The 26,184-nt window shown below is 43.5% G+C and overlaps 1 protein-coding gene across 1 annotated transcript in view; it reads left to right on the plus strand.

Annotated features, from left to right (window-relative positions):
- The window catches only part of stpg2 (sperm-tail PG-rich repeat containing 2), a 168,906-nt gene that overhangs the window by 25,221 nt on the left and 117,501 nt on the right, over window positions 1–26,184 (plus strand). Inside the window, exons 5-7 of the mRNA XM_059650982.1 lie at window positions 13,663–13,769; window positions 17,089–17,235; window positions 19,732–19,881. Coding sequence (XP_059506965.1) covers window positions 13,663–13,769; window positions 17,089–17,235; window positions 19,732–19,881 — 404 coding nt within the window. The remainder of the gene's footprint in view (window positions 1–13,662; window positions 13,770–17,088; window positions 17,236–19,731; window positions 19,882–26,184) is intronic.

The raw sequence follows: 26,184 nt of genomic DNA on the forward strand, positions 1-26,184 counted from the left end.
CCATCCCTGCCTCTTTGACCTGTCTGTCTCCTCTCCACCTATCTTCTCCTTTATCCATCTTCTATCCACCTCCCCCTCTGTCACTATTTATTTCAGAACCCCCTTCCCCTCCCCCATTTCCGAAGAAGGGTCTAGGCCCGAAATATCAGTCTTCCTGCTCCTCTGATGCTGCTTGGCCTGCTGTGTTCATCCAGCTCCACACCTTGTTATCTCACTTCACTGTGTCAGTGCCAGGCATCAGGTATGTATCTATGGCAAGCCCATTCCCAGCTCTTGGCCCATAGCCTTGTATGCTGGGCATTTCAAGTATTTATTTTAGTTGTTCTTATATATTGTAATAGACTCTGGGTGAAAAAATAGATTCTCCTTAAATCCCTTTGGAACCTCCTTCCCATTACCTTAAATCTATGTCCCCAGTAATTGACCCCTCTATTAAACAGAACAGTTGACTCCTATTGACTGTATATATGTCCCTTTTAACATTGTCTTCCCCCACCCCAGCCTTCTCTCTCCAAAGAAAACAACCTGAGTTTATCCAGTCTCTCTTCATCCTAGGCAACATCCTGGTGAATCTGTCTAGTGAGGTAATATCCTTCCTTTGGTGTGGTGACCAGAACTGCACACAGTCATAAAATCAGAGAATTGTAGAGTACAGTGAAGGCCCTTTGGCCCATCAAATCTTTACCACCAAAAACATACTACTGCCTACACTAGTTATACTTCCCGAACTAAGCCCATTGCCTTGAAAGTTGTGACATTTCAAGTGCTCATCCAAGAACTTTTTAAAAGTGGTGAGGTTTCGCACCTCAACTACCCTCCCAGGCAGTGCATTCGAGATCCCCATACCCTATGAGTGAAAACAATCCTGAGAATGAAAGATTATGCATGAAAATAATCTGAATTTGATTCTTGTGCTGGGTGCTGTGACTATTTTCTTTTGCAGCTTGTTTCATTATGGGATTGTCCTTGCAGTGTTGATATGCTGCCTTGGAAACAGATGGTCTTTGTCATCTGTGTAAACAAAAAATATGAAAGAACTGCAGATGCTGGAAATCAGAAACAAAATAAAAAATTCCTGGAGAAACTCAGAAGGTCTGGCAGCATCTTTGGCGAAAATGTTGCTGGACCAGCGACCCTTCTTCAGAACAGTTTTTTCCAGCAATTTACGATTTTGTTTGTAATTTGTGTGGATGACTGCCTTGTGGCTTGTCATTTCTGGAGTGCACCAGGTACATGTTTTATTCAAGTTCTAGGACAGTAAATGCTTTGTAAGTGACAGAAGAAAATGTGCAAACATTGAAAATGAAAACAAGAAATATTGGCAATGCACAACATAGGATGTTCTGTGTGTTGATAACTGTATTTGTCCAAAAGATGTCTCTGATAAAGGGTCTAGGTCCGAAACGTCAGCTTTTGTGCTCCTGAGATGCTGCTTGGCCTGCTGTGATCATCCAGCCTCACACTTCGTTATTTTGGATTCTCCAGCATCTGCAGTTCCCATTATCTTTGTCCAAAAGAGTTGACTTTATATATACAAGTTAAATTATTCATTCAGCATGTGCAGCTCTTGTTTCCTTTTTCATTTTGAGAATGTAAGAAACAGTATTTGTAATGAGTAGGCCTCAGCTGAAAAGGGAGAATTTAAAGAAATGTTGTGGTTTTCTTCTCCAGAGAAGTGACTGAAATTACTTTTCAGTTGAAACAGATTTTTGAATTCCTGCTTTAAATGAAAAGTAGCAGCAAAGGTGATCACGCAATGGCTCAGTGGTTAGCACAGCTGCCTCACAGTTCTAGAGACCCAGTTTAAATCCACCCTCAGGTGACTGTGTGGAGTTTGCATTTTCCCCCTGTGCCTGTGTGGGTTTCCTCTCATAGTCCAAAGATGTGCGGACTAGGTGGCTTGGTGATGCTAAATTGCCCCATAGTCTGCAGGCTAGGTGGATTGGCTATGGTAAGGTGTCTGGGAATGTGCAGGCTGGGTGGATTAGCCATGGGAAATGTGGCAATGGGGATGGATGGGGTTTGGTTCTGGGTGGATGCTCTTTGGAGGGTTTGTGCAGATGCGATGGGTCAAATGGCCTCTTTCTGTGCTGTAGGGATTCTGTGAATTGGCAGAGTGCTTGCTGCAACATTTACAACTTGACATCATTGCTGGTTGAGAATTAGAAATGCTCACAGTTCTGAAGGAGATCATTTATCCCATAACAAGGTCTAGAGCTGGCTGAACACAGCAGGCCAAGCAGCATCAGAGGAGCAGGTGACCTGACGTTTTTGGCCTAGACCCTTCTTCAGAAAAATTTGCTTGGCTTGTTGTGTTCATCCAGCTCTACAACTTGTTATCTCATGGTCTCCAACATCTGCAGTTCCTGTTATCTCTCATTTATCCCATCATGTCTTTGCTAGTTCTGTTTCCTGCAGCATCCTAAAATTAATCCCACTGTTCACTCTGTATTTATTGACCAATATTTGCAAGTTCTTCAGCATTTGGTTAATTTTATCTTGAAGATGCAACAGTCTGTGCCTTACCTACTGCCTTGTTTTCATTTCTCATGCTGTTTTCTGTGAAGATACTTCTTTTCCTACCCTCCCTGATCACTCTTGCTGACCATTTTAAGTTGAATTTTCTATTCTCCTCAGCAGAAGGTAATTATGTTTCTGAATTCTCAGCCCTTTATAAATCAAAAATATTTGTGTGAATTCTACTCTTAGATTTCTGTGGTAATTGTATCAGAAACTTAAATCACTTCATACCACTAACATTTCCCAATGTTGGCTGAATCACCATTGTACATTATATTTTAATATCCTTTTAATAGGCCCCTGGAACTGCAGACTCTTTACTCTGACTGTAGTGTAACTAATGCCCTACAACAACTTGCCTTATAGCATCTTAATGTAGCACAGTAAAACTTCCCAAATTCTTCATTGGAGTGATTATCAAGCAAAAAATGCGTTGAATCACTTAAGGAGACATTTGGATAGGTGACTAAATGCTTGGTCAAAGAGTAGGTTTTAAGGAATGTCTCTGTGGAAAGACAGGCAGCGAAATTCAGGGAGGCAATTCCAGAGCTCCAGCCCCAGACAGCTGGACACAAAGCCACTAATAATAGAGCAATGGAAATTGCGGATGCTCGTGAGACTGTGATTGTAGCAGTGCAACGATTTGGAGACTTGTAGGGCCGAGGATGATTACAGGGATCGGGAGGCCTAGGTCTTGGAGGCATTTGGAAACAAGGATGAAAATTTTAAGTTATCGTTACCTCGTTACCCTTTTACTTTGTGCTCTTATTTAAAAAAAAACTTGATATCTACCTTGTCATCACACATGGTTCAATGGAGTGTGCAGGAGGGCATGTCGGGAGCAGCGCCAGGCATACCTGAAGAAGAGGTGTCAACCTGGTGAAGCCACCAAACAGGACCACTTGAGTATCCAACAGCATAAGCAGCCAAGTGATAATACAGAGCTAAGTGATCCCACAACCAATGGATCAGATCTAAGCTCTGCAGTCCTGCTACATCCAGTTGTGAATGGTGGTGGATGATTAAACAACTCACTGGAGGAGGAGACTCCACAAATATTCCCATCCTCAATGATGGAAGAGCCCAGCACATCAGTACAAAGGATAAGGCTGAAGCTTTTGCAGCAATCTTCAGCCAGAAGTGCCGAGTGGATGATCCATCCTGGCCCCCTCCCATGGTCCCCAGCTTGACAGATACCAGTCTTCAGGCAATTTGATTCACTCCACATGATATCAAGAAATGGTTGAAGGCACTGGATATTGCAAAGTCTGTGGACATTCCGGACAACATTCCGGAAATAATACTGAAGACTTATGCTCCAGAACTTGCCAGCCCCCTAGCCAAACACTTCCATTACTGTTACAACAATGACATCTACCAGACAATGTGGAAGATTACCCAGGTATGTCCCATACACAAAAAGCAGGACAAATCCAACCCGGCTAATTACTGCCCCATCAGTCGCCTCTCTATCATTAGTGAAGTGATGGAAGGTGTCACCAATAGTTCTATCAAGCAGCACCTGCTCAGCAATAACCTGCTCAGTGACGCCCAGTTTGGGTTCCACCAGGGCCACTCAGCTCCTGACCTCATTACAGCCTTGGTTCAAACATGGACAAAAGAGCCAGATTCCAGAGGTGAGGTGAGAGTGACAGCCCTTGATATCAAGGCTACATTTGACTGAGTGTGGCATCAAGGAGCCCTGGCAAAACTGGAATCAATGGGTATCGGGGGACAAACTCTCCGGTGGTTGGTGTAGTACCTGACACATAGGAAAATGGTTGTAGTTGTTGGTGGTCAATCATCTCAGCTCCTGGACATCTCTGCAAGAGTTCCTCAGGGTAGTGTCCTAGACTCAACCATCTTCAGCTGCTTCATCAATGACCTTCCCTCCATCATTAGGTCAGAAATGGGGATGTTCACACCAACGAATGCATAATGCTCAGCACCATTCACAACTCCTCAGATACTGAAGCAGTCTCTGTTCACATGCAAAAAGATCTGGACAATATCCAGGCTTGGGCTGACGAATGGCAAGTACATTCACACCACACAAATGCCAGGCAATAACCATCACCAATAAGAGACAATCTAACCACCGCCCCTTGACATTCAATGGTGTTACCATCACTGAATCACCCCACTATCAACAACCTGCGGGGGGGGGGGGGAACGCGTTATCATTGACTAGAAAGTCAACTGGATTCACCACATTAATGCAGTCGCTACAACAATATATCAGAGGCTGGGAATATTAAGGCTAGCAACTCACCTCCTGACTCCTCAAAGCCTGTCCACATATACAAGGCACAAGTCAGGAGTGTGATGGAATACTCCCCACTTGCCTGGATGGGTGCAGCCCCAACAACACTCAAGAAGTTCGATGCCTTTCAGGACAAAGCAGCCCTCTCTTGATTGGCACTACACCCTCAAGCATCCACTCCCTCCACCACCGACGCTCAGTAGCAGCAGTTTGTACTACCTACAAGATGCACGGCAGAAATTCACCAAAGACCCTCAGACAGCACCTTTCAAACCCACGACCACTTCCATCTATAAGAATAAATGCAGCAGATGCATGGGAACATCACCACCTTCAAATTCCCCTCCAAGTCACTCACCATCCTGACTCGGAAATATATCCCTGTTCCTTCGCTGTCACTGGGTTGAAATCATGGAATTCCATCCCTAAGAGAATTGTGGATCTACCACAGCACAAGGACTGAAGTGGTTCAAGAAGGCAGCACACCATCACCTTCTCAGGGACAACTAGAGATGGGTATTGAATGCCGGCCAGCCAGCGATGCCCACATCCCACAAATGAATAAAAAATAACTTGGGCAACTCTGTCTTTGTATCCCTAGTTAGAGCTGTCCCTATTTATTCCAGTCGTTTAGCAACTTGACACATTATATGGAATTACTTGACTTTATTTACAGATGTTGACTGAAATACCACCAGGTATTTCTAGCTCGTCTTGTTTATTATTCTTCTCAAAAAATATTACTGAAGTAATGAAAATTAGCGAATAGTCTCGTTGAAGAACAAAAACAAAGTTGCTTGAAAAGCTCAGCTGGTCTGGTGGCATCTGTGAAGGAGAAAACAGAGTTAATGTTTCAGGTCCGGTGACTCTTCCTCAGAACTGATGGTGTCTAGGAAAATATCAATTTATATACCTGGCCAGACCAGGTAGGGATGGCAGATTTCCTTCCCTAAAGGACGTTGGTGAGCCAAAATTTTTTCTACAACAATCGACATAGATCCATGGCACCATCCCTCAGACTAGCTTGCAATTCCTTATTTATTATTCAAACTAAAATTACACCATCTCAGGAGTTGAACATGGTCTCCTAGGGCACTAGGTTGGCATGTTGGATTACAAATCCATGAATCTATGCAAATACATTACCAACTCCTGTTAAGGATATCGAATGGTTTTGAAAGTGTATTTGGAGAGGAACTATTTCCCGTGATGGGGGAGCTTGGAGAAAGGGGTAGATAGAGCTTTAACATTAGAGTCCAGGCATACAGTGGGTTGGCATGAAGCATAAAGATCCCATAAGGCCATAAGATATAAGAGCAAAATTAGACCACTCAGCTCATTGAGTTTTCTCCGCCATTCGACCATAGCTGATATGTTTCTCATCCCCTTTCTCCTGCTTGATCCCCGTACTCATTAAGAACATATATAATAGTGTGGTCAAAAAGGCGTATGGCATGCTTTCCTTCATTGGGCGGGGTATTGAGTACAAGAGTTGATAAGGTTCCCCATGGCAGGCTGATGGAGAAAGTGAAGTCACATGGGGTCCAGGGTGTGCTAGCTAGATGGATAAAAAAACTGGCTAGGCAACAGGAGACAGAGGGTAGTAGTAGAAGGGAGTTTCTCAAATTGGAGACCTGTGACCAGTGGTGTTCCACAGGAATCTGTGCTGGGACCACTGTTGTTTGTGATATATGTAAATGTTCTGGTGGAAGGTGTAGGTGGTCTGATCAGCAAGTTTGTTGATGACACTAAGATTGGTGGAGTGGCTGATAGTGAAGGGGACTGTCAGAGATTACAGCAGAATATAGATAGACTGGAGAGTTGGGCAGATAAATGGCAGATGGAGTTCAATCCGGGCAAATGCGAGGTGATGCATTTTGGAAGATCAAATTCAAGGGCGAACTATACAGTAAATGGAAAAATCCTAGGGAAAATTGATGAACAGAGAGATCTGGGTGTTCAGGCCCATTGTTCCCTGAGGTTGGCAACGCAGGTCAATAGGGTGGTCAAAAAGACGTATGGCATGCTTTCCTTCATTGGGCGGGGTATTGAGTACAAGAGTTGGCAGGTCATGTTGCAGCTGTATAGGACTTTGGTTTGGCCACATTTGGAGTACTGTGTACAGTTGTGGTCGCCACATTACCAAAAGGGTGTGGACGCTTTGGAGAGGGTGCAGAGGAGGTTCACCAGGATGTTGCCTGGTATGGAGGGTGCTAGCTATGAAGAGAGGTTGAGTAGATTAGGATTATTTTCATTAGAAAGACGGAGATTGAGGGGGGACCTGATTGAGGTCTACAAAATCATGAGGGGTATAGACAGGGTGGATAGAAAGAAGCTTTTTCCCAGAGTGGGGGACTCAATTACTAGGGGCCATGAGTTCAAAGTGAGAGGAGGAAAGTTTAAGGGAGATATGTGTGGAAAGTTCTTTACACAGAGGGTGGTGGGTGCCTGGAACGCGTTGCCAGCGGAGGTGGTAGACACAGACACGTTAGCGTCTTTTAAGATATATTTGGACAGGTACATGGATGGGCAGGGAGCAAATGGACACAGACCCTTAGAAAATAGATGACAGGTTAGACAGAGGATCTCGATCGGCGCAGGCTTGTAGGGCCTAAGGGCCTGTTCCTGTGCTGTAGGTTTCTTTGTTCTTTGTTCTTTGTTCTATATCTCTGTCTTAAATACACTCAGTGACTTGACAATGAGTTCCACAGATTCACCATCCTCTGGCTGAAGAAATTCCTCCTCATCTTTTGTCTAAAGGGTCATTCAACCCTTCACTCTGAGGCTGTGCCCTTGGGTCCTAGTCTATCCTACTTGTGCAAACTTCATCTCCACGCTCACTCTATTTTGTGAAAATCGAGAATTTTTCTTTTCCCGAAAAGCTGTTAAAATGGGAGAACAATTGAAAATGGAAAACTTGGAGCGATGATCTGGTTCAATAGCTGGTTTAACTAAAGGTAATTAAAACGCGGCAGGCATAAATGGAAGAATGCTTGTAAATCCTGTTCCAGCAATTTGGTGCAAGATTTTGTAATCCAGTCGAGAGCAAACAGAGAGTCTCAGACTTAAAAGGGAGAGAAATCTTGCATTTATATAGCACCTGTCATCACCTCAGAATATTCCAAAGCACTTTACAACCAATGAAGTGCTACTGAAGTCTGGTCTCTGTTGGAGTAAAGGAAATGCTGCAATGAATTTGTGCAAAAGCACAGACACTGCTAGACCTGCTGAGCTTATCCAGCAACTTCTGTTTTTGTTCCTGATTAATGGCATCCGCAGTTCTTTCGTTATTTAATGAACTTGTGCACGTGCTCTCGCGAACAGCGGAAAAGTCAATGGAAGATGATCTGTTTTAGCCCTGTTGATTATAAGTATTAACCTGAAGACTAGAGACAACTCCCCTGCTCTTTGAATAGTGACAGGAATCTTTCATTTCCAGCTGAAAGGGCAGACATAGTTTCAGTCCTGGTGTGGGTCTGGGGTCACATATAGACCAAACCAGAATATCAGAACATCTTTTATTGTCACTACAGTACAGGAATATAATGAAAAGTTTCTACAATGGCTGCCTTTAATGGCACCATCTTAGGTACAAGAACTGAGGTACAAATCGTATAGAGTAAAAGTTATAGTGTTGTTACAGATTGAAAGGATTATCATGAAACAGTGAAAAGAGTGCAGAATGATAATAAGTGGCCATAAGTACTTAAGTTCCAGTTTGCGCCTGGTTTTGGCCATGCTGCTTCCCCATGCCGGTCTCCATCTCTGCCTGTTCACTCTCTCTAACGCCTTGGGGCTCAGCAGGTGCTGGTTCCACCGCGGGGCCTGTCGAAGACGGCACGTTTCCTCCCCTTTCATTTGTGAACCCGATGGGTTTTCTGAAAAAAAAGCGCAACGATAAAAAAAGCAATGGTCCTGGACCAGATTTCAGTTAATTTCACTCTCTGTGGTCAGATCTGAATCCATTTTGCCCAGTGTTAGCTCCCTCTCTCATTGCATAAGCCCCGTGATATTAATAAATTCATTCCTCCATATCTGTGAGGGTTCCGTTCCTGAAACCCCTGAATGATGAGTCTGACAGTGCGGAGTTTAATAACTTATGGTCATAATAGAGTTATGTCCCTGGACCTCAAAATTATCACCATTCGCCTGTATTTTTTTGGTTACTTTTTGAGTTAAAATAATAAACACTAAAACATCTGAAATAAAAGTTAATATTAATAGAACAAAGTATTAAAAACAATTCTAGTGTATTGTAACTGACTGATAGAGGTGAGATATCCTGTGTATCAGGGATCGGGTGTTGCTGAGGGAGGTTGTGGCTGGTTACTGCGTGTGGGAGGGATAGGACAGTGCAGACATGACTCCCTCCCAGCCACTTCCTCCCAATGATGCGCCCTCCTACTCTACCTGGTGAATGTCCTCAACCTGTTCACCTCTCCAGTACCTCTGCCCTCGGTCATTGATTGTGGAGGGGAAGAGCTGTGTACCAGAACAGGTTGGAGGGTGAGAGGGAGATTGAATGTTGATCTACTGTCACCTTTTACTCTACAATGAACAACATGGTGAAATATACAGTGAAAAGCTTCAAAGGTCACCATAATCCAGCACCATTCAAATACTCCAAGAATAAAAAGACAAAGCTGAAAGGAAGTCTCTCTTTGCTCTGCCATCTCTACCATGAATCCTGAGCCCTGAGCCACCTGACCAATAACACCCACTCTGCCACCTGTGCCAGACCCACCAACTTCACAGCTGCCGTCCCTTTGTTGCCAGGCCCACCTTGCAGACAGGCCGCCAATGCCAGGTCCCACAATCACCCCACAACCAGGAGACCCCGTCTCTGGGCTCACCACAACCAGGAGCTGCCACCTCTGCCCTTGCTGATGCCTGGAATCCCTGCACTGGGCCCACCACCACCAGGAGTCCCTGGCTCAGCCGCTTGGCCAGACCAGGCCAGACCACAGCTTCACTAAGAGTCCTGTTCCCCTCCACCGCATCACCTCCACCGACAGGAGGAAGGAGAAGGAAAAAATGAAAAAGAAAGAAGACAAAGAGGGTAAAGAAAGAAGGGAAGAGGTGGCTTCCTGGAGCAAATGGGCCCAGGAGTTTGAACATTGCCTGTCTTGCTGGCGCCACCATCTTGGATTGGTGCATAAGCGAAAGTGGCCGTGGAAAGCTGAGTTTTGCTTGCAGAATGATTGGTTACTTATTTTTTTGTCATGAGTAGGTGGAAACGTGATTTGTGAGTTAGCGGATACAGAGGAATGACTGTACTACGTGACACCACTATCTCTGGGTATACTCTCAGCCTCTTTTCCATTGAGGAAATTGCGATGAGCTCTGTTGTTTTCTATAATACCAAATGTTTTAGGAGGAGACAGGAGTAAATAACCAAAGTTTCTTGGGGTTGTGCATAAATAATGACTGAATCACTGCTGGCTGCACTCAAACACTCAGACTCATCCGAGGGCGAATGTATCTTGATCCATGATCACGATCCACCTCTGATCACCAAGCCATCATCTCCCAGACCATCAGAAACTGCATTGGTCTCCCGTTCACAGCTTTGAACCTGATAGTTCCCCAACCCCGCACCACCCATTTCCCTCTCATACCCAAAATTCATAAACCTGTCTGCTCTAGTCAATCCACTGTCACTGCCTGCTCCTGCCCCATTGAGCTCATCTCCTTCTACCTCAACTCTGTTCTTTCGCCTTTGGTCCAGGAACTCCCCACCTAAGTTCAGGACACAACCCACGCCTTCGTGGGAATATTGACTATGCCAGCTTCAAAATCCCTGCACCCCCAACCTGTCCATCTTCCAGTTCACATATCCTCTCCACCCTTCCCACTGACCAACCACAATTAACCCCTACCTACATCCATCTATCTCCATCTCACTTTCCTCCCTATCTCACCTACTCCCCTCCAGTCTCAACCCCGCATCCCCATTTATTTCTTGGCTCCCGTCCCCAGTCGTGACAAATGGCTTTGGCCTGAAGCATTGACTTTCCTGCTCCTCAGATGCTGTCTGACCTGCTGTGCTTTTCCAGCTCCACATTTATTGACTCTAGCCCCCAGCATCTGCTTTCCTTACTGTGTCCTAGATTTCCATCTGCTGGCTAAACTGGTATTGCAGAATGTACTTCTCAGATTTGAGAAGTTGCTGGGGCATTTTTGTCTGGAAAATTTTTCTCTGACCCAGTTTGCATCTGCTGCCTGAGGAAGAGAATCCCACGGACCAATAATCTTCTGATAGAGAAAAGAATCCTTATCCCTGTGTTTACGTGAGCCTTATATTTTTTAAATTGCATCTCCTTGCTCACTCATAAGCAGTGTACAAAACAGTTACTGGATAGTAGTGAAAATGTGAAATTGCATCACATGGAGTGGTTACAGTGCAGTGTATAGGTTGATTTAGAAATGGACTAGAAGGTACTGAAGTAGAGGTGAGGTTAAATATGCTGGGAAAGGCTCATTTGGACATGAAACACTGGACTATTTTGTTGGCCCGAATGGCACTTTTCTGTGCTCGTATCATGGAGTATTACAGCATGGAAAGAGGCCTTTCAGCCTATCGTCATCAAGCACCTATGTACTCTAATCTAATCTTTATATATGCTGTGACATTTCAACTGATCTTCTAAATATTTCTTAAATGTTGACATGGTGTCAGCCTCGATCACCCTTTTAGGCAGAGTTCCAGATACTCACCATCCTCTGAATGAAAACCACATTTTCCTTAAATCCCCTCTAAACCTCCCACCTCTTACATTAAAAACTGTGCTCTCTGGTTATTGATCCCTGTAGTAAGTGGCAATGTTGTTCATAGCGATTATTTATTCTGACTCAATTTATTCCCATCTACACCCCTCAGAATTTTGTACACCTCAATCAGATCCCCTCTCAGCCTTGTTTGCTCTAAGGGAAATACCCCAAGCCTATCAAGTCGCCCATTATAGCTGAATCCAACCTAGGCAATACCCTGGTGAATCTCCTCTGCACCCCCTCCAGTGCAATCATATCCTTCCGGTCCTGTGGCGACCAGAACTGCACACCATGCTCCAGTTGTGGCCTAACTAATGTTTTATGTAACTCCTTGCTCTTGTATTCAGTGCCTCAACTAGTAATGGCAAGAGTCCCAAATGCCTTCTTACCTACCTGTCCTGCTGCCTTCAAGTACCTACGGGCATGCACGCTGAGGTCCCTCTGATCTTCTGTATTGCCATTGTTCTGTCCATTTGACCAGCCCATCAACATCCTCCTGTATTATAAGGCTTTCCTCTTCATTATTTGCCACACCACCTACTTTAGTGTCATCTGTGAATAGTGATGAAATCACGGACGTTCATGACCAAATCATAAATGCACCATACAAACAGCCAGAAATCCCGCTGAACACCACTGGGTGCAAGCTTCTAGTTACAAAATCAACCTTCGACCATTATCCTCTCCTTCCCACCTCTGAGACAGTTTTGAATCCATTTTGCCAATTTGTCCTGGACCCCAAAGGCTTTTAATTTCTTGACCTGGCTCCCAGGCAAACCCTTATGAAGAGCCTTATTGATGTCAATGTAGACCACCTCAACCACTCCAATCGTATTTACACACCTAGTCACTTCCTCAAAAAACTCAGATTTATCAGGTGCACCCTCCCTTTGACAAAGCCATGCTAATTACCCTGATTAATCCTTATCTCTCCAAACTCTGCCCAAGATTCATAGAATATAGAACCCTACAGCGCAGTACAGGCCCTTCGGCCCTCGATGTTGCACCAACCTGTGAAACCAAACTGAAGCCCCCTAACCTACACTATTCAGTTTAACATTTCATCTCTAAGCTGGCACCTCCAACAATGTGGTACTCCCGTGGCACTCCTACCACAGAGTTCCCCTAGACTATTGTGCGCTTGTTTAGGATTTGATTGAACAGCATTCTGTCGCAGAGTTTCGACGGCTAGCGCAGAATCACGAACAACAACTTTAAGACCTTTTTAAAATAATTCACTTTGTTTATCAGCAGTTCAGATATTTCACTCAGTAACTTTCTCTTTACTGTCAATTTTACTCTCCCACTGCGCCTATTCAGCACTGTAGGGCATTCTGAAGAAGAGTCATACTGGACTCAGAAGGTTAACTCTGTTTCTCTTTTCAGAGGTGCTGCCAGATCTGCTGAGTTTCTCCTGCACTCTGTGTTTCAGATTTCCAGCGTCCATGGTATTTTGCATTTATTACTGTAGGGCATCGTTCTCTGTTTATCGAATCAAATTAGTTCAAGTTCATCTCACTGCAATATGAGGTCAATCAGTTTCATTTGTACCCAGCACAACTTTTCACTGGGAGTGCAGGACTCACCACATTTGTCTTTTAAATCCTCTCATTTAACCATTCCTGTATGCCTGAAAATTCTCCGCTAGGTTACTGCACCAGCAGGGACAGCAATAGGCTGCATCCCAAAACCAGCCCAGCCTGCCTCCGCTTCCCTAACCTGTTCTTCTTCTCACCCATCCCCTCCTCTCACCTCAAGCCGCACCTCCATCTCCTACCTACTAACCTCATCCCACCTCCTTGACCTGTCTGTCTTCCCTGGACTGACCTATCCCCTCCCTACCTCCTCACCTATACTCTCCTCTCTACCTATCTTGTTTTCTCTCCATCTTCGGTCCTCCTCCCCCCCTCTCCCTATTTATTCCAGAACCCTCTCCCCATCCCCCTCTCTGATGAAGGGTCTAGGCCCGAAATGTCAGCTTTTGTGCTCCTGAGATGCTGCTGGGCCTGCTGTGTTCATCCAGCCCCACACTTTGGTATCTGGGTTCATAACCAGTTTGTTTATTGGGTGAAGATGAAGACCCCAGTGACATGATTTCCTTCCTGCAGATGGATATGCTCCCTTTATGTCTTTGGCAAACCGTGATTCTGTATTCAATGTTCCTGGTGCTCTCCTGTCTCCAGGCCCACAGCACTATGACATTCTTCCAGTTCAGGTAAGACTATGACCAGCTCAATGCAGTAGTAACTCCCACCTATTCTAAATGGCACAATATATGTTGTTATTTGAAATCTCCATTTGTTTTCCTTCATATCTGTCATCATTAAAAGTCAATGTTTTGATTGGACATTTGATTTTCAATCCTGCATATTATTAAGCTGAAGTACGACTTGCACAAAAAATTTCTAGAGACCGTGTGAACATTCATATATTTTCAATGGATTTGAGTGATAACAAATAGTTACTTCAATATTCATTGATTAATATATGCAGAGAAGAAAAATATTGCATGTTTCACCGATAAATTTGCATTACTTCTGTTTCTTGGTCATCTTTTTGACCTTCAAGGGAGTCAAGGCTCATGAGAGGAGAAGGGAGACAGTAAAGTGGAGTTCAGGCTTCAATGAGATCAACCAGGATTGAGAGCCAGAATGGCCTACTCCTGCTTCTAATTCAGACATTTTTACGTTCTTGCAAGGGGTATAACCATAAATTACCGCAAGCCTTTCAGGAGTGATGTCAATGTCAAAAGCCACCCAACACCAGGTTATAGGCCAACAGATTTGTTTGAAAGCACAAGCTTTCGGAGTCTCGCTCCTTCTTTGGGTATTAGTGAGAGAGGCATCAGACACAGAATTTATAAGCAAAATATCAAAGGGTCATGGAAATGATACGAATATATTGAATAAACCTAAGATGGCTGTTAAATCTTTAATCAGTTAGAAAGGACTTGCAGGCTTCAGTTGATTAATATACAAATTCCAGAATTTCTTTCAAGTCAGTGCCCTGAGATAGCCAAAGGTTTTATCAGTACAACAGAGGTGACATCTTAGGTCAGACAATGGTGTGAGGCTATTTGGCCTCGATCTTTGGGTAAACATTCCCCAAAGCAGACTTTGGGACACACAACAACACAGAGGTGCTGAGCAGAGGCTGATAGCCAAGTTCGGCCCACATGAGGACAGTCTTAACTGGGATCATGGGTTCATGTTACACTACAGGTCACCCCACCACGTATACGCATATATCTCATAGAATCCCTACAGTGTGGAAGCAGGCCCTTGGAGCATCACACCCAGACCCCAATAACCCACATAATCTACACATCCCTGAACACTACAAGTAATTTAGCATGGCAGATCCACCTAGCCTGTGCATCTTTGGACTGTGGGAGGAAACTGGAGCACCCAGAGAAAGCCCATGCAGACACGAGGAGAATGTGCAAACTCCACACAGACAGTCACCTGAGGGTGGAATCGAACCCGGGTCCCTGGCGCTGTGAGGCAGCAGTGCTAATCACTGTGCTGCCCCAAATCTGTGAGGTGAATTTGCATTTGCAGATTGTAATTGCAGGGATGTTTCATTTTGTTCAAAAAGCACACAATTTGTAGACAGTCAATGTTGCATTTTATAAATTCCTACTTTGGAAATAACACCAGTCTGAATCCAAGTTGAAACACAGACAGATTCTAAATAAGTCCTCACACCTAAAATGCATCATCTGTCCTGAAATGTCATCTCTGTTATACTGATAAAACCTTTAGCTATCTCAGGGCAGTGACTTGAAAGAAATTCTGGGATTTGCATTTTTATCGATTGAAACCTGCACCTGCTTTCTGACTGATTAAAGATTTAACAGCCGTCTTAGGTTTGTTCAATATATTCACATCAGTTCTCTGACCCTTTGATCTTTTACTGACAAATTCTCCCATTAACACCTGAGGAACGAGCAGAGCTCAGAAAGCTTGTGTTTTCAAATACGCCGGTTGGACTATAACCTAGCGTTGAGTGATTTTTTGACCTTGTCCACCCCAGTTCAACACCGGCACCTCCACATCACGAGTGATGTTGGGCCTTGATTGAAGTGTATAAGATGCTGACAATGTGAATGTTGGGGGGAAGTTTCCTCTTGTGGAAGAATCTAGAACAGGGGTCACTGTTTAAAAATCAGGGGTCACCCATTTAAAACAAAGATAAGGCAATTTGTTTTTTCCGGATGCAGAGTTCTTGAACATTTGTAAGACAGAGGTAAATAGAGTTTTGTTAAGCTTGGAGGGTGAAAGCTTATCAGAAGTAAGCAGGAGGTTCCGATCAGATCAGCCATGACCTTCCTGGTTGCTGGAGCAGGCTCAAGGGGCCTGTTCCTGTTTCTAATCTGTGTGTTCATGTTTTAGACTGTGTTGTGAACAGTTGGGCCCCGTATCTAAGGGAGAATGTGCTGACCTTGGAGGGGATCCACGAGAATGATCTCAGTGAGGAAGGGGTTGTCATTGTAAGGAGCGGTTGAGGACTCTGGGTCTTTACCCAATGGACTTTAGAAAGATGAAGGGGGATCTGATTGAAGCTTACAGACTACTGAGAGACCTGGACAGAGTGGATGTGGAGAAGATGTTTCCACTAGTAGGAGAGACTAGGACCCAAGGGCACAAGCTCAGGGTGAAGGGATGATACTTTAGAACTGAGATGAGGAGAAATTTCTTTAGCGGGGGGTGGTGGTGAATCTGTAAAATCTATCATTGCTGCAGATGGTTGTGGACGTCAAATCATTGAACGTATTTAAGACAGTGATAGATAGGTCCTCAATTAGTAAGGGGATCAAAGGTTACAGGGAGATGGCAAGAGAATGGGCTTGAGAAACATATAGGCATGATTGAATGACAGATCAGGGTTGATGGGCTGAATGGCCTAATTCTCTTCCTATATCATATGCTCTTCACATTTAAGGGAGCAGAAATCTGCAAGACTCTCCCCCAAGGGCCAAATTATAGTTTCACACTGAAATAGATTTTTTTTGGCAAGAATATGAAGAGTTATGGAAATGTAAAAGTAGCTGAATTTATAACATGCATCAGTCCTAATCTAACTGAATGGTAGAACAGAGTGGAAGAGTCAAACAGTCTCTTTCTGTTTCTGTTTTGAGAAAAGTATGTCTGAATAAACTGAAACTGACATCATAGAACATAGAACAATACAGCACAGTACAGGCCCTTCGACCCATGATGTTGTGTCGACCTATTATTCTACTCTAAGTTCAAACTAACCTGCAATACCCTACATTATATTATCATCCATGTGCCTATCCAAGAGGTGCTTAAATGTCCCTAATGAATCTGACTCTATGACCACAGCTGGCAGTGCATTCCATGCACCCACCACTCTCTGTGTAAAGAACCAACCTCTGACATCTCCCCCATACCTTCCCCCAATCACATGTGCCCCAAATTGCCAATGAACCTGGCATTGTAGTATTTGTCCTTGTTAAATTGAGTAAATTCTGACACTCAATACCAATTCTCTTGTGTGGTGAATTACAGGAACACGTCAAAGGAGGGCAGAGCATGAAGAACAAGGAGGCTCGCTTCAAAACTGTTGGAGATGACCTTCCAGGGCCTGGCACCTACAATATCTCCCCCATGCGGTTAGCTGAGAAATCGATCAAATCATTTAAACCACATTGCACAGTGAGTGTCCATCTTGTCCATTGATTAGCTTTGGCTGTGTCTGTTCAAAGTTTGTATCTCAATCCCCTTATTCACCAACGGAGAAGCAACTTCACTGAAACCAGAGTCAATCAGCAATCTGTGGGATATTACCTGAAATCGCAAAAATATGCTAGTAGACGTTTATTTGTCAAGCAAACAGTGACAGTGGGGTTTGAGATAACAAGGTGTAGAGCTGGATGAACACAGCAGGCCAAGCAGCATCAGAGGAGCAGGAAGGCTGACGTTTCGGGCCTAGACCCTTCTTCAGAAATGGGGGAGGGGAAGGGGGTTCTGAAAAAAATAGGGAGAGAGGGGGAGGCAGATAGAAGACGGATAATGGAGAAGATAGGTGGAGAAGAGACAGACAAGTTAAGGAGGCAGGGACGGAGCCAGTAGAGGTGAGTGTAGGTGGGGAGTTAGGGAAGGGATAGGTCAGTCCAGGGAGGACAGACAGGTCATGAGGGTGGTAGGTAGGAGATGAGGGTGGGGCTTGAGGTGGGAGGAGGGGATAGGTGGGAGGAAGGATAGGTTAGGGAGGTGGGGATGAGGTGAGCTGGTTTTGGGATGCAGAGGGGGGAGGGAAGATTTTGCAGCTTGTGAAAACCACATTGATACCATTGGGCTGCAGGGTTCCCAAGTGGAATATGAGTTGCTGTTCCTGCAACCTTCGGGTGGCATCATTGTGACACTGCAGGAGGCCCATGATGGACATGTCGATTGCAGAATGGGAGGGGGAGTTGAAATGGTTCGCGACTGGGAGGTGCAGTTGTTTGTTGCGAACTGAGCGGAGGTGTTCTGCAAAGCGGTCTAGGTGGGACAGGATTCCAATAGGATCTATAGCAAAAAGGGTCTATTTATTTGAGCAGAATCTCTATGGACTACAGCAAATTAATCTCCTCACCAACACTTGCAGCTGTTTCAAAAACAGAAATTGCTGGGAAAGCTCAGTAGGCCGGGCAGCATTTGGGGAGAGAAATCAAAGTTAACATTTTGGGTCTAGTGACCCTTCCCTAGAAGGGTCAGTTCTTAGGAAGTGTAACCAGACCTGAAATGTTAACTCTTATTTCTCCCCACAGATGCTGCCAGACCTGCTGTGCTTTTCCAGCAATTTTGTTTTTATTTCTAATTTACAGCATCTGCTGTTCTTTCAATTTTTATTGAACCCACAACCTTCTGATTCAAAGCCAGAAGTGTTACCATTTTATCCAACAAGACACATTTTTTTTGGGGAAAAAAGCATTATTTACAGCAGACTCTAATTAAACAGCCTCCACAAATTACAAGTAATTGAACTCATGACATTGAGAGTCTTCCTGGTGGGGGGTGCGGGAGCTTCGCACTGCGATATCACTGTACTGAGGCAAAACCAGTGTTTAGAGGAAGGTGGGCAGGTACCTGCTCAGTTACAGGTGGATCTGGCCTGGGGTCCGATGAGGAATTGGCTCCAGGAAGGACATTTGTACATGTTTGCATTTCACCTTAAACAGGGAGAGCGTAGAGGATAAGTTAAGTCTTGCTTGTTGTATATCGATACAGTTGATTGCGGAAGCTTGGCCAATGTGCCAACAAATTCTCTACATAGACCCACAACAAGAGGGAGGAATGTTGATGATTGACCTGAGAGCCAGACTTACTAATGAGCGTGGGAGGGATGCTTCAAGGGGCAGTGTGGACTTGTTGGGCCAAAGGGCCTGTTTCCACACTGTAGGGAATCTAATCTAATCTAAACACTGGGTGCAACATTTGGTCCCAATGGAAATGGATAAACTGGTTCTCGCTGACCAAATATTGTTGTTGTCTCACCAGACCTGGTCATTTTTTTTGCCCAGTGAAAGGCAACATGTGTGGAAGCGAGCCGACCCACACAGATTCAGTATTCTGCGCATTGGCCACTCACCTTGTACTCCTTGTGAATTTCACCTTATTCAAAAATCTGTCTCTGGCATTGTAACTTGCAACAAGCTCGGTTCACCTATTCCTTGTGCGCTCACTGACCTACCTAAACTCCCAGTTCTCCCAAATCCTTCCCCTTGTATTTTCCACATCTCTCCATGGCCTCACTCCTGCCGATGACTGTGATCACCTCCAGCCTCTGTCAGTCCTCTGAGACATCCTGGGCCACACTGCGTCCCTGACCTTTTAGGCTCTGAGACGTTCTGAGCTGAGGAGAGGAATTGCGTCTTTCCAAATTCTTCATTTTTAATTCAACTGGCCAACACTAAAGCAGTTATCCAACACATTCCTGCACCATGCTGAACAGTATTCCTTCAACAGCAGTTTGACAGTACAGCAGAAATGGGGCGTGAGTGGACACCACATTCCTTAAAGCTATTACAGGGGAGGCCTCCAACCTTGCAGGCGCTGCTAGGGTAAGTGTTGATAGTCATTTCTAAGCCTGAGGAAAATAAGAGTGAAGAAATGGTGAAATTATGCACTTGGAGGAACAGGTAATGATTTCTTCCTTTTTCTTTGCAGGCAGTGTCAAGCTGGTCAGTAAGTGTTCCATCAATCCCTTCATCAAGTCAGTCATATGGCTATGAAGAAGCTGAAGATGGAGCTCTCTCCAGGCACTTGCCCCCTTCCAAAGATGGGATCCTTGGTCCTGCATATTACAATCCGCAATATGTAAGTAAAATAAAGACTGCTTGCAGTTTTGCACTGTAGACTAAAACGAGAGAAGATCCTGCTTTAATCCAAGGAACTTATTGCCAGTTGTATCTGCAATGTTGACTTCTGGAAGCCGTGAGAGGGAAGTGCCTGTATATGTACTGAACAGTTTTGCCCAGGGACAGTCTTTTGATTGGCTTCTTAAAAAACACAAGAGTCGTAGGCTCAGGAACAATGCTCCCAGCCTTTCTGAGCATCAGTGCACAATATTTGCTGCATGAACTCTGTTCCGATTTCGGAAGTTGCTGACGTGCACGAATCTTGGAGGTTCACTCAGAAGAAAAGAAATTTAGTCAGAATGTAGCTCAGGAGGGCTCAGTATAGTAACAAGCACTTGATTGTTACCTGGGCAAGTGCCTACAACCTTGTGCATGTACACTTCAACAGAAACCTCCAGGCTGCAAAGGGATAACATCCATTTCTCTCTCCCCGTTCTGTGTAGAAGAGTAAAAGGAAACTCCTTGTAGCCAGCTATTCTTCCTCAGCAAAAGACCATACAATGTTGGAACAGAAATACACCATTCACCCCGTTGAGTCTGCTCCACCATACGATGAGATCGTGGCTGATTTAATAATCCTCAACTTCACTTTCTTACCTTTCACCATAACCCTTGATTCCCTTACTGATTAAACATCTCAATCTCAGCATGACCCAGCCTCAACAGCCTCTGTGGTAAAGAATTCCACAGATTCATTACCCTCTGAAAGAAGAAATTCTTCCTTGACTATATTATGTATTTCTAAACACTCTGATATTACATCCTTTATAAGACGCTAACATTTTGCCAATTACAGATGTTAAGCTAACTGGCTATAGTTGCCTATTTTTGTTTGGCTCTTTGAGATGTTATTTGGGAAATTTTCCAATCTTCTGGGATGTTTTCAGAATTAAGGATTCTTGGAAGATTGCTACTGGTTTATCCAATACCTTGTAGCTACTTCCTTTAGTTACTCATCACAGCAGATTCAGGGAACTGACTGCCTTTATCCCCATTGGTTTCCCGAGGACTTTTTCTCTAATGATAGTTATTTTAATTATTTTTTCTCCTCCTTTTTGTCCTTTTATATTTCTGTGCTTTTGATAAATCTTCTACTGTAAACATTGGTGCAAAATATTATTCAACTCCTCTTCCATTTTCTTGTTCCACATTATTATTTCCCCAGTTTGATTCTCTGAGGGGATCTATGTTCACTTTGGCTTCTGTCTTCCTTCTTATATATTTATAGAAGCTCCTACTATTTGCCTTGATATTACTTGCAATTTTGCCTTCAAAGTTTATCTTCACGCTCATTAATTTTTTGGGTTATATTTTGTTACTTGTTAAACTTCCTGAATCTCCTAATCATTGTCATATTGTATATTGTCTTTCTTTCAAACTAATGCTGTCCTTAGCTTTCCTGGTTAACTATAGACAGTTGATGCCATTCCTAGAATCGTTCTTCCTCACTGAGATACAGCTTTGTGGTGAGCATGAACTATTTTCTCAAACGTTTGCCAGTGTTCATCAACAATCTTTTCTGCTCAACTCCTTTTGATTTGATTGGATTTGCTGTAATCACATGCATTATTTGAGTTAGAGAGGTCCATTCAGCAGTCTAATAATGGCAGGGAAGAAGCAGTTCTTAAACCTGTTGATGCATAATTTCAATCTTCTGATGCTTTCCGAGTCCACACCAGCCAGCTCTGCCCTCGATCCTTTGTAAACCTTATTTTGTTGCAACACAGTTGTTTCTCCTCAGCCTTCTCATTATCAAACAGATTGCTAAATTTGACTATGTTATGGTCACTGTTTCCTTGGAAATCTTTTACTTCAGGATCATTTATTAAATCTGCCTCAATGCGTACTGTATTAGCAGGTTCAAATAGCCTTGTTGCCGGCAGGATTCACTATATATTGTTATCAGAAACTGGTCTGAATATACTACAGATTCTTTCTTATGGCTACCTCTCCAATCTAATGTGATTTGATTTATTATTGTCACATGTACCCAGATACGATGGGTACATCTGTTTAAGCTTTTGTACCTTCTGCCTGATGGAAGAGGTTGGGAGAGATTATAACTGAGGCGGGAGGGGTCTTTGATGATGTTGGCTGCCTTTCTGAGACCATGGGAAGTGTAGGTGGAGTCAGTGGATGGAAGGTTGGTTTGTGTGATGGACTGGGCTGTGTTCACAACTGTCTGTGGTTTCTTACGGTCCTGGGCAGAGCAGTTGCCGTACCAGGCCATGACGTACCTGGATAGAATGCTTTCTGTGGTGCATCCGTGGAAGTTGGTAAGGGTCCTTACAGACATGCTGAATTTCCATAGCCTCCTGAGGAAGACCAGGTGTTGTACACTCACCCTTGAGTAACGTCCTGCCTTTTTTGCTCACCCCCATTATTTCCTGATTTATTCTCTGTCTTAAGAACAGCTAGTGTTAGGGGGCCCAGCTAATCTAACACCCTTTCTCAACTCTCTTTTGAAAAGTCACATGTTCCTGACTATTTAGTTCCTAGGTTTGATCTCCTTGTAATCATTTCCCTGCAAATGGCTATAATGTCATAACCATTAACTTCTATTTGTGCTGTTAATTCATCTATTTTGTTTTGAATATTACGTGCATATAACTAATGGATGTTAATTTAATTTTGCCTTTTGACTGATTTTCCTTTTGATTTTCCCTTTGACCATATTTGGTCCGTTTTATGTTCATACGGTTTTAGAATCTTCTAACTTGCTGCTCTGAGGTGTTGTCACATCCTGTCATTTTGAAAGCATGCCTAACCCCTCCCCAGAACCATCCAGTTAGTTTAAAACTCTCTGCAGCCTGAGATATTCAATTGATCAGGACTGTGTACCCAGTTCAGTGTGCTCTGCAAACTGCTGTCTGCAAATCCCCTGTTGAAAGAAAAAGTGGGAAAGAAGAAAACATAGTCAGAGGCACTGAAACAGCAAATTCCCAACCAGTCAATGTTGAGAATCCACATCTTGTATCCTCAACATAGTTGGAAGGAATTTAAAAAAAGCAGAAAAAAAAAACGAGTTTTCAATGCACATGGCACAGAGTGATGCCAGAACTGTGCTCCGCTGACTTTTTCTTAGGTCTTGTCTCTTTGTTTGTCTGTAAGTGCTTGGGAATTTTTAGAAAGGGATAATGTTTAAGTTTTAAAGTTATACATTAACAGTCCAATTTGTCTGGTTTTTGCTATTGACTGCAAACAGTTTTGTTCTTTTCTTGTTAATGGGAAAAAAAACTGATGTATTTATACTTCGAGCCAGAGTCAGGTAGATTGGGCATTTCAGTGATTTAATCAAATTTTCACATTTGTGACCACTCTGGGAATAATAGGACTCGATTTCCAGTATAGTGCACCAGCGAATCGCTATAGTTATTGTAAGAAAACACTGACCATTCGATTGTTATGAAATTGATTAAATGCAATTTCTTTTATAGTGGCTCTGCTGTTTTGAAATAAGTGCCTGCTGACTCTAACCTCAACAACGCACTCAGTTCAGGAGAGTCAACATGATTGTTCCTCCTTTGCTTGTAATGTCCCTCTTCATCTCTACAGAATTCTCCGCCTCACCCCTTTCCATTGGGTCGGACTGAATGCCTTGTTGCTGTGTTGTCTATTCCATGTAAATTCTATATGATAAATCAATTCACGTTTATCAAACACCATCCATGAGTGCAGCATGTTGAAAATTCTAACAAGAAACCACAAAAGGTAGACATCTGAAAGATTGTGCAATGAGGGTCTTGAAGGTTGAAAGAGAGGTAGAAAGTCAAAGAGATTGATGGAGGGTATTCCAGAACTGAGTTCTCAGACAGCAGAAGGCAGGGTCATAACTGGGAATAGATTAAACTTGGGGATTTCAATGATAATGGGCATTGCAGAATGCGTTGTGACTGAGTGGCACCCATTGTTCAAAGCTGAATCTAACTCTGCAATGATACGCAGAAAATGTTTTCAGAGGAGTCGACACTATGTATGATTTAATTGCATTAGCTCACCCTATGGATTGTCTACCTTAAAGAACATAAACAGGATGTAAATTACTGCTTTAAAAATTACACTTAGCCGTACAATTCCCTCATTTAGTAGTAATTCAATGAATTTTATTTTATAGCTAAATAGCTGGTAGTCTAACTAAATGTTGTTTTTGGGAGTAATAATAAATGGTTATAATGTTTTCACTGCATAGACTGAGTGAGACCCAATGGATTTTAGTTTTTAATGCAGGCAGTTCTAAATGGGTTCTATTCCCGAGTCTGTTCACAAGCCGGAAAACATTTTGGGATGATATAAAGTAGCTGCTTTTAAGTACAGGAAATGTTTGGTATGTCAGATCTTTAAAATTACAACCCTGTTTGGGATCTTGTTTGTAAGTCAGACGTTTGTAAATCAGGGACTCCGTACTTTCGCGTGTTTGAACTCTCTGAGGTAAAGAATCCACGACATTGAAGTTTCTCCTTTGACTGTTTTCATTTCTTCCAAATCAGAGGTTTGGATCTGAACAGTGCCTGTCTTTTTGTGAGGATGAGTATGGAGTGCTCTACAATCCAGTCATACTCAGGTCCCTCTCCCTTACCTCATTTACACAAAGACCAACAACTTTTAAGAAAAAGATTTGTGTTCCCAGCGGCCCTCTTATAGGAAGTTCACAATACAATTTCAAGTTTTAAGACTTTTACTGTAGCACACAAACTGAAAGCAACATTAACTGGACACCTATTCAGCCAGAAGGCAAATTATACTCTAAAACAATCCCCATTTGCTATTTAAATGACTGAAAACCTCCCTCTCTGACCCCTAAATTAGGAACCATAGCAAAACAATTCTTAGCTGCTTTTTCCTTTTCCAGATGGAACCGACTTTCACAAAATCTGTTACACTGGAAATCCCTTTCTCTGGTCATAGACAGGGGAATTTCCCAGCATCATTTAAATCCTGATGATCCTGGTCTCTTCAATCTGAGTACCAATGTTTAACATGCATTCTTGTGTGGTGAATTATAATGTCTTGCTGCCTCTGTCTCTTGGCCTCACACTTTTGTTCCAATTGTTGCAGACTAAACTTGTGACATTCTGTGAAACCTATGAAGTTCAGTGATTTTGTTTTTAGGAAAATCCATAATCTGATTCTAAAGTAGTTTTCAATAGTCAGTCCCTTCTCAAAACCCATCTCCTTGGTAATATGAATCAAATGGGCCTCGTATCTAGGTACAAATGCTAATTAGCTATCCTCTAGAATCCAAGTCCATTCTATCTTGTAATTAAATGTAGCCATTAACATAGAACTGTACAGCATAGGAACGGGCCCTTCGGCCCACAATGTTGTGCTGAACATGTTGCCAAATTAGATTAATCCTTTCTGCCCGCCCAGGTCTATGTCTCTCCATTCCTAGCATACCTAAAAATCTCTTTAACACCCCCATCATATCTGCCTCCACCCTTGCAGCGCGATCCAGACTCCTACCACTGTGTGTGTAAAAAAAACATGCCCCCTGCACCTCCTATGAACTTTCCCCCTCTCACCTTAAATGCATGCCCCTTGGTTTAGCTATTTGAACTCTGTGAAAAAAATTCTGACCGTCAACTTTACCATCATTTTGAGTTCTTCATGTATCTTCTTTAGAGAAGTTCCTGGTCTGGCCGACATGTGACTCCAGATCTACAGCAAAGTGGTTGGCTCTTAACTACCCTCTGAAATGGCATTTAGACACCTTATCAGTGACACCCACGTCCCACAAAAGTAATAAAGAGTAACAAAGCCGTTGCTCTGCAGCACCTCTCAAAGCTGTAACCTTCACTATCTGGAAGGAGGTGATGACCTGCACTATGCACTGGGGAATTTTCACTTGCTGGGATCAGAGGGTGGGTTTGCCATTTGGCTGAGTATAGCTGGCTGTCTCCTGAGCCTCCAGCTCAGCTTGCAGTTGACATGAGAGAAAAAGAGGGGACACGTAACCTTAGACACAGTGTCCGTCCAAATTCTTAAACTTCTAACTGTTAAGATTGGAACCAGAAACCTCTAGATGTTGAGATTTGTCCATGACAGGCTGAGTGAGACTCAAAGCCAATCTTGAGTATCGCCCACAGGAGATCACTGACCCCTGTAAGCCTTGCGGTGGTGGGTCTCTGAGCGCAGATGGGAACATTTCCACTCGGCCCCTGACAAGACTGAAGTACCTCACCGCTGGAACCATCCTTATAAAGGTTTCCAGCCATCACATATAGGCCTTTGCATCCTTTCAACAGTGCTGTGTCCGTCTATT

The sequence above is a fragment of the Stegostoma tigrinum genome, chromosome 1 (genome assembly GCF_030684315.1).
Source record: "Stegostoma tigrinum isolate sSteTig4 chromosome 1, sSteTig4.hap1, whole genome shotgun sequence".
Classification (NCBI taxonomy): Eukaryota; Metazoa; Chordata; class Chondrichthyes; order Orectolobiformes; family Stegostomatidae; genus Stegostoma; species Stegostoma tigrinum.